The 14,925-nt window shown below is 42.6% G+C and overlaps 1 protein-coding gene across 8 annotated transcripts in view; it reads left to right on the top strand.

The window, feature by feature from the left end:
• Positions 1 to 14,620, top strand: part of LOC117988494 (beta-1,3-glucan-binding protein-like) — a 33,983-nt gene extending 19,363 nt beyond the window's left edge. For 6 of the 8 annotated variants that reach the window (XM_069502961.1, XM_069502959.1, XM_069502960.1 and 3 more), the window contains 5 exons: positions 2,647 to 2,798; positions 10,636 to 10,769; positions 12,001 to 12,124; positions 12,457 to 12,548; positions 13,215 to 14,618. In XM_069502961.1, the coding sequence (XP_069359062.1) occupies positions 2,647 to 2,798; positions 10,636 to 10,769; positions 12,001 to 12,124; positions 12,457 to 12,548; positions 13,215 to 13,415 (703 nt within the window). In that variant the 3' untranslated portion in view covers positions 13,416 to 14,618. Of the gene's footprint in view, positions 1 to 730; positions 895 to 1,944; positions 2,094 to 2,646; positions 2,799 to 10,635; positions 10,770 to 12,000; positions 12,125 to 12,456; positions 12,549 to 13,214 lie in introns of all 8 variants that reach the window. The other 2 variants (XM_069502963.1, XM_034975646.2) reach the window with 2 other exon arrangements.
• The last annotated feature ends 305 nt before the right edge of the window (positions 14,621 to 14,925 follow it).

Raw genomic sequence — 14,925 nt, 5'->3', positions numbered from 1 at the left:
TCATGACTTAAAAGATGTGGTGTAAGTTAGAGCGCGCTTGACTAGAAGATGCCTATTCACTCTTACCTTGACGGAATTTAAGGTATACATGGCAGGAGACATGGACACCGGAGAGCGTTTCAAACCTAAGCGATTCGCATCAAAACATTGAGCAAACACGTTTTGTGCGAGTAGATCGGAGACGGTAAGACTGTGTTCTGTGAAGATCCTCGCAAAAAACCTATAGGTATCCAGCAATAGACGTCTATCGGTTGAAACGACGAACATGAACTTTTTTCACTTCAATTCTACCTGAATTGCGTTTGACTACAATTATTACAAATAATAGGTACTTACCTAATGCAGGAACGCAAATACTTAGTAGATTCTTAGGTATTTACTCAACGGGTTGCGAACCTGAAGTGGTAATGGGCAGGGCACATAGTTCGTAAAACCGATAGACGTTGGGGTCCCAAGGTGCTGGAATGGCGACTTCGCACTGAAAGACGTAGTGTTAGAAGACCCTCCACTAGGTAGACGGACGACATCAGACGAGTCGCAGGGAGCCACTGGATTCAGGCGGCGCAACACCGTGGCGTGTGGAAGTCCCTACAAGAGGCCTATGTCCAGCAGTGGACGTCTATCGGTTGTTGATGATGATGACGATGAGGTATTTACTCTTCTTTTATGAGTTCATTGAACGCATCTTTTTCATCATCAAACTCTTTCTGAAATTATAAACATGTTGTAGTTCTGGAGGACCCTTTGGCACCTGAACCGGATTGTGTACCAACTAGGACCAAGGTTCGTGGTAGACGATATGTATGTGGCGGTGATGTTATTTTCGAAGACAATTTTGACACGTTCCGAGAAGATTTATGGCAGGTCGAGCAATTTATACCTGTCGATCACCCTGTAAGTGTTTGTGAAGATTTCGTCGTCATCATCATCGATAACCAATTAAAACTCCCAACTGAGCACGGGTCTTCTCTCAGAATGAGAACTGAGGAGGAATTGGCCATAGTCCATGACGCTTGATATGTGCGGATTGACAGACTTTACACACCTTTTGAGAACATTATGGAGAACTCTCCAGTATGCAGGTTTCCTTACAATGTTAGGCTTCACCGTTAAAGTAAGTGATATCCAATTGCTTAAAACGCGCATAACTTCAAAAGTTAGGGGTGCGTGCCCGGGATCGAACCCTGGACCGCCCAAATAGGAGGCCGACCTCTTAAACTTATTACCGCTTCAATGCTAAGTATTAATGTTTTACCTACTTAATAAAGTTATTCATAAAGAAAATCATGAATATTGAAACGAGTAGTAGAAAATTTAACTAATGCATTCAATATCTGACCGAACGCAACGAGGTCTCTGAGTCTACTTCGATGAATTTGCACTTGTCCCTGTGTCTTCACTCTACGTAAGAACGAGTATTAAGTACAGTGCGACAAGGCTATCTTGGCGCGTGACGAAAATTGGAACTAACGTTGCCGTCAAGTGTCCCCTTTTCTCTTATTAGAATATTCGTGGAATATTCTAAGCCTTTGTTCTCCAACAGCGCCCCCCTGTCAATGTCATTCAAGTGCCAAAAGAGCTTTGTCGCACTGTAATCTTACTGCTGGAATCATGTTAAATAAACACTATTATATTTTATCGATATGAATTAGTAAATCTTTCCTATTAAATCGATAGCAGTTAGTTGATTCGTCGGACTTTTATAATAACCTAGCGATCTTAGGATTTAGTAATTTAGTAATGACGCTTTGTAAAGTTGATTTTGGGAACAAATGGGGGTGTGGGTTTAATAAAAACTGTCATACTACCCCTTCCAGGTTAGCCCGCTTTCATCTTAGACTGCATCGTCACTCACCCCCAGGTGAGATTGCAGTCAAGTGCTAACTTGTATCTGAATAAAAAAAAAATACGTGTTACCTTACACCTTTATTATACTTATTGCAGGATCACCCATTTGTATCGTATCAAAGGCTAACCTCAGATCCAAACGTGTTCGTGGAAAACGGGACTTTGCACATTGTTCCCAAACTACAGGAGAACTTACTAAGAGGAGAGGAGTCCATTTTATCTGGGCATCTAGATCTAAGTGATGGGTTAGTATGCCTGTTTTAATCTAAATCAAGTACCCGTATTATAAATGCGAAAGTGTGTTTGTTTGTTGGGTTGTCCTTCAATCACGTCGCAACGGAGCAACGGGATTTTTGGCATGGGTATAGTTAAAGACTTGGAGAGTGACATAGGCTACTTTTTATCCCGGAAAATAAGAGAGGCGGAGAAACCTCCCGCCAGGTCATTAGCCGTAGCCAACAATATCCCCGAAGGGAGATTATTAGCTATGTTACCGGGGTGCACCGGCCCGAATACTGCTCTTCCCCTCGGACGCATCAAAAAGGGACCAGTAGCACCCAGGCACACTGGGCCTTTTTTATCGCTGGGTTGGGGGAAAAGCGTTTACGCACCCCAACTAGCCAGCCAACTGGATGGAAGGTATGTGGGACTCGCCGGCCGAGACCTGCAAAAATCTTCATACACTGCAAACTCTGTACTGACCACCTGGTGCCTGTTTCAGAGGTGGGCGATCTCTTGGCATTTGAAGTCGCTTTTTCTTTAATATTGTTATTTTTATGTATACTTAATTTTTTCAAGTTGTACCAGAAAAATGTGCTCAAAAGAAGCTTCTGGACAAGATATTCTTCCGCCGATTGTGAGCGGGCGTTTGACCAGCTATCTCTTTTCCTTTAAATATGGGATCGTGTATGTAAGGGCCAAGGTACCAAAAGGAGATTGGCTTTACCCAGGTGCGTTATTAAATAAGATTCAACAATTGTTTCAAACACTGGCATTGTACAGATATATATATATATATATAGGTATCATTGTAGACGCCTTTCAGTTTACTCTGTAGTCCGTATCATAATATTATGATTATCATGATTGCGTATCAAATCTTAGTGGCAAAAGTACTGGCTATACTTTTCCGAGCTGGACAGCCGGGTTGCTCCTTTCCGCAAAAAATGAGGCAACCCTTCTGTCACCAGATGAAGACATTATTCGTGGTGAAATTTTTTTCAGCACTAAGACTCTATGGTCCCAGGGTCTCCACGGCAAACGGAACAAAAATGTAATTCTCGATAAGAGAGGCATACCCAGGTACCTATAGTACGCTACAGCTCGAGATGGCGATCGGTGAGGGAACGCCCCGCACACCTGCACAGCCCTCGCGCTGGGCGAGCGCGGGTGACGTACGGGTGTGCGGGGGGCCCCCCTCCTCGTACCCTGATTGCCATCGCAACCTGTCGCGGACTATACTTGCGCCAGTTACTTATACCGTGCAACGATGACGTAACGAGGCGGCCAACGGGACGGGCCGCGCGTCATCGCTGCGAGAAACTTCGAGAAGCTTCACTGCCCCGCTACCCGCGCCGCGCGTACGCCCCGCGCGTGCCTAGCACAACACCGTCACCGCGCCGGCTTGCCTGCCTGCAGCCGGCTATAAATAGCTGAGCCCGTCCACGGACAGGCAGTCCACTCGTGACTGTCTGGGGCGCTCGGCCTGATCTTAATCGTGGGTCGATACCAGACAGTTCTCGTGGGCACTGGGGGTGCTAGTCATACCTCGGCTTCAGAAGCCAGGCTTGCGTAGCATCACCGTCCGACACTCCCCCTCGTCCCCTCGTAAGTGCCTTCCGCGCACACCCCGCGTCCCGCGTAAGCAGCCGACGGCGGCTGACAGTTCGCGAATCAAACCTGGCAGTGTTGCCCGCTGCCAGGGGAAAATCTCCCCGGCTCCCTCAGAGCCGGTGCGGTAGCAGATAAGGATAGAATATGTATATTAATTATTAAGGGAATAAAGCATAGTTATTGTCCGTGTTACCAATGTTTAATTTCTAATCTCCCCACAAAGTAGGGAAAATCTCGAATATAGGTTCGAACCCTATTTTAATGTAGGTAGTGAAGACGCGCTGAGGCCCAGGCGCCTTCCACTACGTTACATTTGGCGCCCAACGAAAAAACCCATCCGTTTGGGGTTTCGCGACGCGGAAAGCTAGATCGCGCCACGTCCGTAACCCGCATAAAATAAATAGGCACGCACTGAACGTACGCAGTGGTGTCACCGGTATAGGGCGAACCATCTAGAAAGCATAGCACGCTTAAATACCGTAGATTTTTCGTGGCACTACTTAGAAACGGATATAAACCCTCCAAGTGGTCCACTCGCGACTATCTGGGGAGCTCGGCCTGATCGAAATCGAGGGTCGACACCAGGTGGTACCTGTGGACGCTGGAAAAAACCCTGTCAACAAAGTCAGCTAGTGACCACTCAGGAAGCTCGGCCTGATCGTAATCGGGGTGCCGATACTGAGTGGGAACTCGCAGACACTGGAGACACTAGCCGCCCCGAAGGGGACGACTAGCTTCACCGGTTGTTCAGGGTTGGTCATAAGGGTATATATCGGACCGGGAGTATTAAAAATAAAGTAACCACGCGAATAGGAAATTGAAACCCGCACACAGGATACCTATTCTTAAAGAAAAAGGATAGACATCCCGTCGAGATAAACAAAAGCGCTCGAAAATTCAGAGGGGAAGAATTAGGGACCGGGAGCGCCCCAAAGGCAAACCGTTAGCCGCGCGTAGGCGCTAATAAATAAAAATAAATAATACAGTCCGCGAATTGGAAACATAGAAGAAACGTAGACAGTAGAATAAACTCTAAAATAGTAGAAATAAGTTAAACAGATAGCTAGGAAGAAGATTTTTTTCTAACAAGATATAGTACTTAGTAAGCCGAGTAAGAAAATACAATAAAACCCAAGATAGTATAAATAAAGTAGATAGTAATTACTAACAAACGAACAAGAACAAACACATGCCCACAGCTTGGATATACAAACTTAACAAACAAGAACTGACCGAAGAATTAGAAACCAGGAATATCGAAGTCCCAACCACAAGTACAGTAGAGGAACTACGCAAACAGTTGTCACAGATAATCAAGACCGAGGACGAAACATCTCAAGAGAGTAACATGTCGAGCGAAAGCGAAATAAAAGAATTCGACAAAGCAATATCTCGATGGAAAATACAATTTGACACGACAGGGGACGCCGTAGAATTCCTAGAAAGAGTGGAAGAACTGGCCGAGACCCTAGGGGTCAATAAAAACAAAATAGTACAAGTAATACCGAGATGTCTTCACGGAAAAGCATCACAGTGGTACCGAAATAATAAACAACATTGGGAAAACTGGGACGACTTCACAAACGCCTTCAAACTTTACTATTACCCAAGTAATTATGAAAGGAATCTATTAGAAACAATCATCAACAGAAGACAACGAATGCAAGAAAAATTCGTAAACTACCTAACCGAGATACAAACACTGATACGGAGGTACGGGAAATTAACTCCAACCGAACAGTTAGAAAGGATTTATGACAACATGAAACCAAACTACCAATACTACATAAAGAGGAAGGACTTCAATACAATGGCGGAACTAATACAACTGACAGGGGATTACGAGAGAATAAATGTAGACCGATACAGGGACACATATAGAAGATCCGGATACACAAGAAGAGAAAATCGAGCAGGAAATACCAACAATTATACGAAATACCAAGGACCGGAGGAACACAAGACAGAAGGAAAAAAAATCCATGCTAACTACGATCCAGAGACATGCTGCTACAAGTGCGGAAGAAGAAACCACACAAGGCGAGAATGCCAAGCGAAGCAAGTGATCTTCTGCACCCGATGTGGACTGCTAGGAAAACTGACCCGAGATTGTTGCAATGCAAAAGAAAAAGGAAAAACAGAAAATTACACAACAAAAACCAAAGACAAGAAGGACAATAGAATATTCATAGACGTGAAAATATACGGAAAACCTTTCAGAGCATTGATAGACACGGGCTCAACCAACTCATACATCAACAAAGAAATAATGGACACCATCAAAGACAGGGTAAAAGGAACAATAAATAAAACAAACACAATCAAATTGGCAGACGGATCAAAAATAGAAACAAAAGCAGCTCTAAACGTGGAAATAGACATAAAAGGACGGCCCATAACACACCAAGTAATCTACCTACCATCGACGACGGTAATGATCATAGGCATGGACCTCCTATCCAGACTAGGACTCGCAATAAACTGGACCGAGACAACATGCGAACAAACAAACATAGAAAAAACAGAAACCAAGGTCGACACAGAGACGAACCTAACAACAAAACAATACAAAGAACTACAAAACGTATTACAAGAAGAATTTAAAAAGGCCGATAAAAGCCCAAAAGGAAACAACTGGATAAAACATAAAATAAAATTAAAACACAAAGAACCCATTAAACAAAAATACTATCCGAGAAATCCGAAAATGCAAGAGAAAATAAACGAACACGTGAACAAAATGTTAGCAGAAGGAATCATAGAAAGATCAGACAGTCCATACAGTTCACCGATAGTCATGGCAAAGAAAGACAACGGCGAATATCGATTTTGTATAGACTTCAGAAAACTGAACGAAATCACGGAAAAAGACGCGTACCCACTACCCCAGATAGATAATACACTTGAGAAATTGAACAAGGGAAAATACTTCTCCAAATTCGACCTAAAGAACGGGTATTGGAACGTCAAACTAGACGACGCGAGCAAACCACTCACAGCATTCACAGTCCCGGGAAAAGGACTATTCCAATTCAAAGTAATGCCTTTTGGACTACACTCGAGCGGCGCAACATTTCAAAGACTACTAGACAGGGTAATAGGCCCAGAACTAGAACCAAACGCATATGTGTACTTAGACGACATAATAGTATGTAGTAAGACGTTCGAAGAGCACATATTACATGTAAAGGAAATATTCCGAAGAATTCGAGAAGCAGGCCTAAGAATTAATAAAGAAAAATGCGAGTTCTGCAAACACCAAGTAGAATATCTGGGTCACATAGTTACAAAAGAAGGACTAAAAATGAACGAGGGAAAAATCCAGGCAATTAAGGAACTAAAAGCCCCTAGTAACACCAAAGACGTCAGACGATTCATCGGAATGACTTCATGGTATAGGAAGTTCATACCGAAATATGCAGAGGTGACAGCACCGTTGGTAAAATTATTAAAGAAAGACACAAAGTTCGACTGGGGAGAAGAACAGCAAAAACAATTCGAGAGAATAAAAACCTTATTAATGGAAGACCCAATACTGACACGAGCAGACTTCTCCAAACCATTCATACTACAGACAGACGCGAGCGACACAGGCCTGGGAGCAGTACTTATGCAAGAAAACGAAGGAGAACATAAGATAGTAATGTACGCGAGCCGAACATTACAACCACCGGAAACCAGATATACAACTACAGAAAAGGAATGCCTCGCAGTTATATGGGGAATAAGGAAAATGAGACCGTTCCTAGAAGGATACCACTTCACGGTGATAACAGATCACCAAGCTCTTAGGTGGTTAAACACCCTGAAAAATCCATCAGGCAGGTTAGCAAGATGGGCATTGGAGCTACAACAGTATAACTTTGATATAGTGTACAGACCGGGGAAACAAAACGTAATAGCCGACGAACTGTCAAGGAACCCAGTTTGTGCAACAACGATCGAAGACAGAGACTGGTACACACAAAAATTCAGCAAAATAAAGAACAATCCCGAAACAGACCAAGACTACCGGATTGAAGAAGGAAAACTCTACAGGAGAATAAGCAACCCAAAATATGGGGGAAAATTAGACCCAGCGACAGAATGGAAGCTATGCGTAAAAAACACAGATAAACACAGAGTCCTAGCACAAAATCACGATGAGCCAAATGCAGGACACCTAGGAATATATAAGACATTTAATAAGGTAGCACAACGATACTACTGGCCAGGATCGTTCAGAGACGTAGCCACATACATAAACAAATGCCAGATCTGTCAAAAACATAAAACCTCACAGGAAAAAAAACCAGGACTAATGCACATCAAGAACGCAGGAGAACCCTGGGAAGTAGTAACGACTGACCTCATAGGACCACTGCCCAGATCCACCAAAGGATTCCAGTGGATAATAGTCTTCCATGATAAATTCACAAAATGGTCGGAAATAAAACCATTACGGACCGCAACATCGAAAACAGTTGCAAATGCACTAAAAGATTGCATCCTCATGAGACACGGCGGAATCAAAACACTGTTGAGTGACAACGCGAAAATATTTACAAGCAAACACTTTAAAGAGACACTAGCGAAATACGGCATAGAACAGAGACTAACGGCACCATACACACCTCAATGCAACCCAACAGAACGAGTAAACAAAACACTAGAGACAATGATAGCTGCGTATATAGAGAAAAACCATAAAAAATGGGACGAACACTTGACTGAATTCAATTTCGCACTGAATACATCAGTACAAGAGGCAACAAAATACACACCAGCGTTCTTACTGTTCGGAAGGGAACTGAGAAATATCCATGACGATAACGAATTACCAACACCAGCACTAAAAGAAAGGGAAAATTTAGCAGAAATCCATGAAATAGTCAAAAATAATCAAAACCGAGCTTCCGTTCAGCAAAAATATTATTACGACAGAAACAGGCGAAACTGGAAACCGAGTGTAGGAGAACTCGTTCTTAAGAGGGAATTCCCGTTATCAAACGCCAGCAAACAATTCTGCGCGAAACTAGCCCCGAAATTCGCAGGCCCATATAAAGTAGTACAGCAAAAATCACCAGTAATATTTCTAATTAAAGCACTAGAAGGAAACAAAATATGTACGGCACACGTCAAAGACTTAAAGAGGTACTACATGTAACAAAAAAAAAAAAAAAAAAAAAAATTACCAGGGTACAATAAATAACGCAACTTCGGTCGGTAATATATCCATGGCACAACATTAGATGCGAAAACGCAATCTAGTCGTAACATATCCATGGCACCATAAATAATACCGCTTCTATCGGTAGTATATCCACGGCATCATACAAGCAAAAACACAATCTAGAAGTATTAGATCTATGGCATTATGAAGAATACAACTTCTAGGGGTAATGAGTCGATGGCAAATACACATAAAAAAAAAAAAAGTTAATATCTAGTAGTAGAAAATCTAGGACGGCATACAGAGTAAATAGAAACGTCACATAAAATAAATATTTTTCTTAACCTACCCACAAGAGAAAAAAAAAAAAAAAAAAAAAATAAGGAACCACAATCTGGTAAGGAAAATTCTAGAACCACATAGAAGCGTCAAACAGAATTTTATTTTTTTGGGACCTACCCACGAGGAAAGGAGGTAACAAGAAAAGTGAAACGAATTATCAGTCACGCATACGTGGTCATCCGTGTTCGTGTCGGAGCCGTGAATCATGGCGCAAATACTGAGGAACGAAATAGTAATCGGGACCTGGAAAGGGAAAAGAGTGGGATATAACCCAGGGGTGAAGGTGGAGGGACCCGGCTCCCAAATCATCCGGTTATACCCACGGGGTACAGAAAGGCGAGGTGGAGACAGCCCCGCGCCGGGACCATCCGACGGCGGCGACTGCCTGGAGATAGACTACCACACAGAAAATGGAGAGTACCAGGCGTTCGTCGCCGAGGTGGAGGACGCCGAGGCAAGCAAAAAAAAAAAACGTAAAAAGAGGCGCCGAGGGCGGAAACGCATGGGGAACCACTGGAGGGGCCTGGTCCGCCTCCCGCAGTACAAAGGAAAACTAAATTGGTAAGGTAACAAAAATAACGAAAGAAAGGGGGAACAACGAGAACAGACCAAAAAGGAAACAATAGGATACGGGGATAGGGTAAAAACGGATTACAAACAGAGAGATAACCAAGTGATTTTTACAGGTAAAAATCTCCAGAGGTGGACGGGGGATGCAACGATGACGTAACGAGGCGGCCAACGGGACGGGCCGCGCGTCATCGCTGCGAGAAACTTCGAGAAGCTTCACTGCCCCGCTACCCGCGCCGCGCGTACGCCCCGCGCGTGCCTAGCACACCACCGTCACCGCGCCGGCTTGCCTGCCTGCAGCCGGCTATAAATAGCTGAGCCCGTCCACGGACAGGCAGTCCACTCGTGACTGTCTGGGGCGCTCGGCCTGATCTTAATCGTGGGTCGATACCAGACAGTTCTCGTGGGCACTGGGGGTGCTAGTCATACCTCGGCTTCAGAAGCCAGGCTTGCGTAGCATCACCGTCCGACACTCCCCCTCGTCCCCTCGTAAGTGCCTTCCGCGCACACCCCGCGTCCCGCGTAAGCAGCCGACGGCGGCTGACAGTTCGCGAATCAAACCTGGCAGTGTTGCCCGCTGCCAGGGGAAAATCTCCCCGGCTCCCTCAGAGCCGGTGCGGTAGCAGATAAGGATAGAATATGTATATTAATTATTAAGGGAATAAAGCATAGTTATTGTCCGTGTTACCAATGTTTAATTTCTAATCTCCCCACAAAGTAGGGAAAATCTCGAATATAGGTTCGAACCCTATTTTAATGTAGGTAGTGAAGACGCGCTGAGGCCCAGGCGCCTTCCACTACGTTACAACCGGTTTCAGCTATTTTCAAAGTGTGGGTCCCAGTTTTTTCTGCTGTTGTATTTTATTTTATCTGGTTTTTTTTATTTACAGAAATTCTCCTGGAACCACTGTTAAAAAAATACGGTGGTAAATTCGGCGGTAAATTTTCTTTACCCGAAATTTTAAAAGTTTCATTAGCTGATGGAAATCGAGTGAATAACGAAGATTACTCCCTGGTGTATCAGGTAACGAAACTAAAAATTAGTATTTTCAATTTTCGAAGTAAAATAACTATATCAAGTGGGGTATAATACAAATATGATACATAATCTATGACTAAAACATCTAATCAGGTAGGTAACTAACTAATTGCCCAACTAGGTACTTAAAAATAGTCTCTTATCATACAAATATTCCTGAGTAAGAGAAATCAATTGGTTTTGTTGAAAAAAATTGTCAGTCTGACGATTGTGGACGGAGTAAAAGAGAAAGAAGAGAAACAAATCCTATAGGGTTGGCACAAGGAACTGCAATGTGGTTTCCTGCTTATCTGAGAGACTCGGGGAGGTTATTTTACTACATGTCAGTCATATCAGTCTCTACGTGATCAAATTAGAATTTCTGATGAGGAGATCCTTAGGTGAACCCGAGTTGCCGATGTAGCGCAACGGGTTGCGAAGTTGATTGTTGAAATAGCAGGGCCAAGGCACATAGAACTCTTCGCTGAGACGGCATAGTAGTACGAAACCTGCGTTCCTTTGCCGCCTCATCATGGCGTTGACAGGTCCGCTGGGTTTTAGAGGGTATTCAGGTGTGTTACAGTGAGTCCCACATACCCCGGAAGAAACGCATTTCCCAACGGAAAAAAAGCACATAGGACTCGAAAAATATCGGTCAAGTGCAAATTAGACTCGCACACAAAAGGGTTCTGTACCATCGTACAAGATATACCTACCTAACACTTTTATGTAGAACACTGCAGTGTGTTGCATGCAAGTTAATTACAGACTGAGCCATCTTGGCGTCCCAAAATTTTAGAATAGCGACCTCGCACTGGAAAGCGCAGCGTTGGAAGACGTCTCTAGTCGCCACTAGCTAGGTAGACTGATGACTTCAATCGAGCCGTAGCGTGTAGAAGTCCCTACAAGAGACATAATATTATGTCCACCAGAGGCCAGAGCACGTCTATCGGTTGGTAATAATAATGTCATATGCCCAGCCAGCAGGCATATGACCGTAAGGATTTCTACCTCTTCCTCCGGGAAAAATCTTACGATGGAGACTGTTCTAAATTAGTTAGTTTGACAGAGGTTCAATACATGTATGATAAAACGGCTTCACTCGCGTATTTCGTCGTCCGGGGTCCTTTTTACAGGGACTACTTTTCTTCGATCATCAATAGCACACACAATATTAATAGGTATATGTAAAGAGTCATTTTTAAATCGTCTGTTAAATTTTCACTTTTGTCTATAGATATTCAACAGAGCACAGTTAGGGCTTGGAAATTGTGGTGCCACTCAGACGGAGTCGACTACTCGATTCGATCACGAGTTTTGGGGTGACGACTTTCATGAGTATGTACTCCGATGGACGCCAGGTAAGGTCATATCACCATTACCCATATTATTACCCATATTATAAATGCGAAGGTGTGTTTGTTTGTTGGTTTATTGGTTTATTGGTTTATTGGTTTTTCCTCCAATCACGTCGCAACGGAGCAACGGATTGACATGATTTTTTTGCAAGGGTATAGTTTAAGACGTGGAGAGTGACATAGGCTATCTTTTATCCCGGAAAATCATCAGCTCTTTTATAGTTGATGAAGAGAAATGAACATCTTCCACTGGTCTGATCTATTCGTAATTTAGTATCATGTTACTTCAATGATATTACAAAATCATGGTAACCTATAAAGTTATATTGTTACAGATGAAATAAAGCTTACTGTGGATGGGGATAAATACTTCTACTGGAGACGTCCATCCCTTTGCGAAAACATTCCTACGTCTGCTTTCGACTACGTAAGCATTATCACACGAGTAGAATTCCTACTCTGTGGCATTATTCTCATTTCTATCCCACTTTTAAGGATTTTTCTTTTTAGGTACCTACCTATTTATAAGTAGGTAAGTAGAATTACATACATTAATTACGTCAAAAAGACAAAATTCAATAACACAGGTCAAGTGCGAGACTCTCTCTGAGGAGGTACTCGTAGGTACGAGTAAATTATTTTGTTGCTTAAATTATCTCTCAACTGCATATGTAATAATGTAGCTGTCATAGAAATCTTATTTATAATTAAGATTTCTATGGTAACTCTATAGATTTCAGCTTTAAACAAGCCACGATACCTCATTTATCCAAATCTAATCTAATAATATTGTAAGGTAAGTAGGTATACTTTAGTGCTACAGAGTGTCGTAAACGTAAATAAATAAACAACAGAAACCTCCTCGGAGAAACGCGTGCGATTTGCCCGGCGCGCTTTTACCCTTCTGCCCCTTCTGGAGTTAGGTTATTCACTGGACGTATCATCATTTTATTGTTAGTTTACGGTAACAAGGTCCTATTCCTATATTTCCTATATAGACCGCATATTATAGTGCGCATACAGAGTGCGCCAGAAACTTCTTGGCAAAATAGATTATAGTAGGTACCTATGATTATTGTTATGATTTTTCTAGCTCCATGTAACATTGGGCGTGGCGGCCGGGGGCGTTGCCGAGTTCCCTGACAACTCGAGCACGGACAACGGCAAGCCCAAGCCTTGGCGCAACGGCGACCCCAAGGCGAGCCTCCGGTTTTGGGAGGAACGACACTCCTGGTTATCCACATGGACGCAACGTAGCTTGATCGTTGACTATATTAAAGTTGTTGCTTTATAGAGCTAGCCGAAGTACGTACCTACCTACCTTTTTTACCCAACTGCGGCGAAGCCCGAAAGGAGGGTTATCGGTTTGACCTGTATGTATGTATTAAAATCAATATGGCTGAGACTTTTCTGACAATATAATATGAACTTGTTGCTTTTTAACTGACTCCCAAAAGGAGGTGGTTCTCAATTCGATCCGTTTTTTTTTAAATTTATGTATGTACAATCTACATCGATTTTTTCGAGGTTACTGGACCGATTTGCAAATTTCGATCATTGATGACAGCCGAAGCCTTGGCGTAACGACGACCCCAAGGCGAGCCTGCGGTTTTGGGAGGAACGACACTCCTGGTTATCCACATGGACGCAACCGAGCCTGATCGTTGACTATACTAAAGTTGATTTAGAGAGCTAACCGAAGTACCTACCTTTTTTTATCCAACTGCGACGGAGGGCAAAACGAGGGTTATGTGTTTGACCTGTAAGTATGTCCGTTCCTATGTCCGCTCGTAACTACTCAACGGCTCAACCGATTTTGATAAATAATACGTCAAGATTTGTCTTCATGGTACGAGTGTCACTAGGTATAAAAAATTCTTAAAAATCAAAACTGCGAGTTTATATCGCTGTTGCAGAAAATACATAATATGTGAAATATTATAATGTAAGTAACGACCCTGGTACATACCTTCCATGATTATTATAATGATTTAGATTTATCGATAACTTCGACCCAGTTGCATAAGTCGTGGTCACGACGGGACTGCAATCTGCATAATAGGAGGTTTAAATAAAACAACAAACAAAACAAAACTTGTATTATTTTATTTTAAGAAACAAATTATTGCTAGATAAAGCCGACTGTTCTGAAACAAATAACATGATGTTATTATACATATAATATATTTAAATGTAATTATATATTAAAACGGCAAGCGGCGCAAGTATATGCCTCTCTTATAGAGAGTTACATTTTTGTGCCGTTTGCCGTGGAGACCCTGGGGCCATGGTGTCTTAGTGCAAAAAATTTTTTACGAGACATTTCACCGCGATTAATAGCCTCATCTGGTGACAGAAGGGCTGGCTCATTTTTTGCGCAACGGATCAGCCTGGCTGTCCAGCGCGGAAATGCAGCCAGTATTCTTGGCACCATTCCACGTGGTCATGATTTATATAGTAATTAGATAAGGCTAGCTTTAAGTTTTATTGTAATATTTAAAAAAAATAAAAAAATTATATATGTATATACTACATATTATAGTTTTTTTTTGTTGTATTGACCTGTAAATTTTCTTTAATGTATCCTATATATAAAAATATCTAGGTAATGTACTTGACGATAGGTGTGTAGGATGTAGGTATATACATGTTAATCCTTGACGGCGATTTCAACTGTTGCTAAGTGACGATGGTAAGGTGATAGCGGGTTTACTTAGTAGTCTACACAAGCCACGGCCGTAGCCCTCCCGAGATCAGACCAGCTGGTGACAATTCTAGAAGTTTTAAATTCCGAAATTGCTTCT

The sequence above is a fragment of the Maniola hyperantus genome, chromosome 14 (assembly GCF_902806685.2).
Source record: "Maniola hyperantus chromosome 14, iAphHyp1.2, whole genome shotgun sequence".
NCBI lineage: Eukaryota > Metazoa > Arthropoda > Insecta > Lepidoptera > Nymphalidae > Maniola > Maniola hyperantus.
The sequence above is the reverse complement of the archived record's forward strand: the minus strand, read 5'-3'. Positions and strand labels throughout refer to the sequence as shown.